Below are 4,642 nucleotides of genomic sequence, written 5' to 3' on the forward strand. Positions count from 1 at the left end.
ATTGTAAAAACCAAAATAATTTAGCACAAAATCCAAATAATAGAATCACTCAAAACAAATTAATGGTAAAAAGGAGAAATGTATATTTACAACAGTCATTTCTGACTCTGGTTACAAAATCACACATTGGTCATAAAGCTCCATAAACAAAGGATTGGCCATTTTAAACAGCTTTAAGAATTAGGAATGACTTATTTTCTCTAATAAAGCAACCCTTTTGACTCAACAAACCTTAGGCACAACACACATCAAAAATGTATAAAAATAAAAAAAAAGCTTCAATTATAAAAAAGACAGATTGGAAAGACCAAATGTTATCATTCAGTTTGGGGTGTTGTCCTCTAAATAGCTGCTTGGTGAGTCCTCTGGTGTGATACTGTCCACTATAGAAGAGAGAGAACACAAGCTGGTACTTCCAGATGACTGGCCCTTATTCACAGGTAGTAAGTGATCTGTGGAAAGAATGACATAGATAATGTATCAATGTTACACAACACGTATTGATCAATAATCCAAAATATTCTATAGCGAAAACACTGGTGCTTAAATTCTGGCAATTAGAATGTAAGTAAAAAAATGCATTACAGTTCATGTCATTATTGCCTTTTGAAAAATAGCCATTCATTCACAAGAAATACTGCTGAATGTGTGGTAAATTACTTCAGCATAGCAGTCTGAAATTTTGTTCCTGTATGAATGGAGAATTTTTGTTTTGAAGCTTAAATCATAGCAATAAACCATGATCAGTCTTAATGATGAAGGTCATGACTGACTGGGCTGCATTATCACTTGTTTATTTCCTTAGCCTCTGTATAGCATTTGAGCCTGTGTATCATCCCATCTTCCTCCACTGATGCCTTGCTGTTGCAACATTTGTGACATTACTCCTTCATGGTCTCAAAGATACTGAATCTAACATAATGCACCTCCAGCAATGGCTTTTATTCCCATTCCCAGCATTTCATCTTTGGCCTCTGCTTATTCCTCAACTACGTGCATAAGTCATCAGCATCTTTTAGTTTCAACTCAGCTGTAGCCTCTGTAAAACCATCCCTGCCTCCATAATTGTCGCTGTGCCACCCAATTCTTGATTGACATCAGGTTCCTACAGCTCAACATTAGGAAAATCAAATTGTTCCTTTTCAGGTCCCACTGAAATCATTGTACTATAGGCCCCCTTCATTTCATTCCTTTCCTGGCTGCTCAAACTGACTTCACTTGTCAGCACTGGGCATGCTACATTCACATGACCCGAGTTTCAAATCTCATACCCAATGCTTAAAGAGTGGTGTTTTTCACCACCATATATTGTTCACATCACGCTCTGTGCCACTCCTGGTATCGCCTAAACTCCAGCCCACACGTATTTTAATTTATCCAATCCTCTACTAGCAAACACCTACCCATACTAAATTCTGCTGCTTTTTGTCCTCCATTGAACCTTATCCCTCATCACTAAATTTCAACATATTTGTCCATTTTTACCAATGATTTGAAAATCCAACTCCAGCCTATTTCCATAAGCCCCTTCAGCCCATTACCCAGTTCTTACCTTCAGTTATTCTGACCTTGTTTGACCTTTTTTTCCCCATTATTCTGGTCCTCCATTAATCACTATGTCCTCAAACTCTGAAATTCTCTTCACTACATTTCTTCTAGCTTCAAACCTCTCTTTACAAGCTTTTGCTTTGAAGGCATCATTGTCTATCGCCTGGTCTTTCTCTCCAGTATTTTGTTTTGACCCTGGTGAACTGCTTTGCAAGGCTTCATTATGTCAATGTAAAATGCAAGTCATTGAGAACCCAGTTATGGTGTGTTTCATTTGGATCCACTTGAGAAGGTTAATTTTATTGTTTCTGAGCTGGTGCTTATACTAGGGAATGGTATTTGCTGGCGCTGTGGCTCACCTTCCAGTCTACTGAAGCCTGCTTCCTGGTGGGCTGACTAAAGAATGTTGATGAAATCTATGCAGGTGACAATAAATTGACGCTTTCTAGTTTGAGTTGCACAGCGATTTTTAACCCTTTGCAGCTATCATTTGCAAAGCAACTGTAACGTGTGAAGAATTAAAAGCACATTACATTGAGGGGTGACCTTATTGAGGTTTATAAAATCATGACGGGTATAGAAAGGTGAATGACAAGGGTCTTATCCCCAGGCGTGAGGGAGTTCAAAACTAGGGGACATATTTTTAAGGTGAGAGGAGAAAGATTTAAAAAGGACGAGAGGCAACTTTTTTTTAACACAAGTTCATGTGTGGAATGAGCTGCCAGAGGAAGTGGTGGATGCAAGTACAGTTACAACAATAAAACACATTTGCATAAGTTCATGAATAGGAACGATTTGGAGGGAGATGCACCAAGTAAAGGCAGGTGGAGCTAGTTTAGTTTGGCAACCAGGTCAGCATGGCCTGGTTGGACCCTAGGGTCTGTTTGCATGCTGCATGCTCTATGACTATGTGCAACCCTTCAGACAAGACAGTGTGTGGGTCTTTGTTTAGAAAGGTACCATCTATGACTCGCGCTAGCTACAAGTGGGCAAGTGCAAATGTCATTCCTACTTCATTGATTTATTCAGTGAATCTGTATAAACAGAATAATTGACAATATTGAGAGGAGTTTTCACTTTCACCGCCTGCTGTACCTACCCCTGGGATTGTTGAAAGAAGCGTTGCAATGATCAGAGGAGCTGCTCCACTCCGGGCTGCAGGAGGCGCTGTTTGATCCGCAGTCGCTGGGTACTCCGACCTACATGCAGTAATGGAAAGAATGACCAGGGATGGATGGTATTTACAGAGTATTTATAGTAGAAATCGAACTGCTTTCGAAGCTGCAGCGTGCTAAGCTTGCAGAGTAACAATATTTCAAGTTTATTGTTTTCTTTCAACAGTTGTTTCAAACACTGCTCAAAACACCTGTTCTCTGTGTGGACCTTCGGGAAAATCAGTTCAACTATCGCACACACTCCTGTTTGTCGCCTCGCGTGTAAAACGGTGAACACTTAATTCTTTCGACGGATGTATGTCAAAATCATCAACACAGTGTCCACGTACACACGCTAATTCGTTCTTATGTTTTGATCAGGCTCTTTCAATAAAATTACAAAATGAACATAGTCCATTGACTGTAAAGCACATGAAGTTGTGAAAGGCGCTCCCGAAATGCACCTCTTTCTTTGCCCTTCAAGTGAGCCAGAGCTGTCACTTTAAGCTTTTAAAAATAAATTAGATTAGCTTTATTGTCACAAATTCGTGTTTTCGTTCCGCTGTCAATTTGAAATAGTTGAGCCTATTAAAGCAAATCCATAAAGTGTACACTTGAATAAATTTAACGTATCTAACCTTCCGCTATCTCTTCCCATATATTTAGACACAAAACCACTATGATCTTAATCCTTAACTAGAACGGAGCCGAGATAAATGGGGCCGGAGTGGATTACAATTAGGCACCTGGAGGTACCAGAATTTGCTGAGTTTCCCGAGCAGGGTTTCCTGCAAACCAAAACGTAGCTAATTAGTTATGAAGGGGGTTCTGGGGTCGGGAAAGGCGCAACATTGTACACTCAAAGACCCTTTGTTTCTAAGTTTAATAAATAAGTCTTTACCAGATAGCAGAGGATTTTTTTTTAAGAAAAGTCTTTGATAGAAACATTTTACAGTCCCGGAGATGGTGCCTGAGCAAAACTAGATGGTGAACAAGAGGTGCCAACTCATCACAACGTATTGAGCAGTTTCCAGCCCATCACCTGCTGGGTTTGCTCTGGGCAGGGCTCCAGGATTGTAAGGTTGACTGTGCTGGTTACTGCGATATCTAGACTGGACTGTTTGGTCCAGTGCCTTCCGCGGGCTACGGGATACTTGCCACTTGGCGTGTGTTGCTGCCACTGTAGTGTAGTTTGTCCTGTTGGTTCAAGGTGCTGAGGAGAGCCTGGAGCCTCTCGATGTACTGAATGGCGCTGCGGAGAATCTCCACTTTGGGCAGTCTCTGGTTGGGGTTCAGTAAAGTGCTGCGCTTCAGCGCCTCGAAAGCCTCATTGACTTTCTTCAGCCTCCTCTTCTCCCTCAGGGTAGCCGCCTTCCTCCTGTCTAAGGTAACGGATTTCCTCTTGCAGCTCTTGCACGCCCACAGCAAGCACTGACCGGGGCAGCTCTGCTGTGGATGTTGCTGTTGGTGTTGGAGCTCCGACACCGAGTACACGTGCTCGTCCAAGCCGCCTTCCAGCGACCTGGCGTCGGTACACAAGCCGCTCCCTAGCCGCTCCTGGTAGACGCTCTGCTCAAACCCCTGCAAGCGGGAGGGGAACACATTTTCGCTGTCGAAAAAGCGTTGGTCTGTAATGTAATAAGGGTTGGTTTCGAAAAGCTCCATTATCAATGGGGCTTTTAGTCTCAAGTTATCTCAAGCACCAACTGCAGAGCAGTATGTCGACGCCAACTGTTAGGTGGCATTTAAAGTCTCCGCTGGCATGAAATCACTGAGATATATATAGAAAGCGCAGAAATTCTATCCAACTCTTAGCTGTCGTCGTGCATCAGGACTTCAATCTGATTTCACCTATTCCCAGGAGGTGCTGAAAGCAGCGGCGAACTCACTGAAAGTTATGGTTTTTTGTTCTTTTGTTTTCAGAAATAAAACATTCTTCG

General features: G+C 42.1%; 1 protein-coding gene across 1 annotated transcript; it reads right to left on the bottom strand.

The window, feature by feature from the left end:
* Nucleotides 1-300: 300 nt before the first annotated feature.
* On the bottom strand, nucleotides 301-4,367 carry myog (myogenin). Its single transcript, XM_020533490.2, has 3 exons — nucleotides 3,861-4,367; nucleotides 2,648-2,747; nucleotides 301-452 (listed from the first exon to the last, which is right to left on the bottom strand). The coding sequence occupies exons 1-3, from the start codon at nucleotides 4,365-4,367 to the stop codon at nucleotides 322-324; spliced, it is 738 nt and encodes a 245-aa protein (XP_020389079.1). The 3' UTR covers nucleotides 301-321.
* Between the last annotated feature and the right edge of the window lie 275 nt (nucleotides 4,368-4,642).

This window comes from Rhincodon typus, chromosome 25 (assembly GCF_021869965.1).
Source record: "Rhincodon typus isolate 14 chromosome 25, sRhiTyp1.1, whole genome shotgun sequence".
Lineage (NCBI taxonomy): Eukaryota > Metazoa > Chordata > Chondrichthyes > Orectolobiformes > Rhincodontidae > Rhincodon > Rhincodon typus.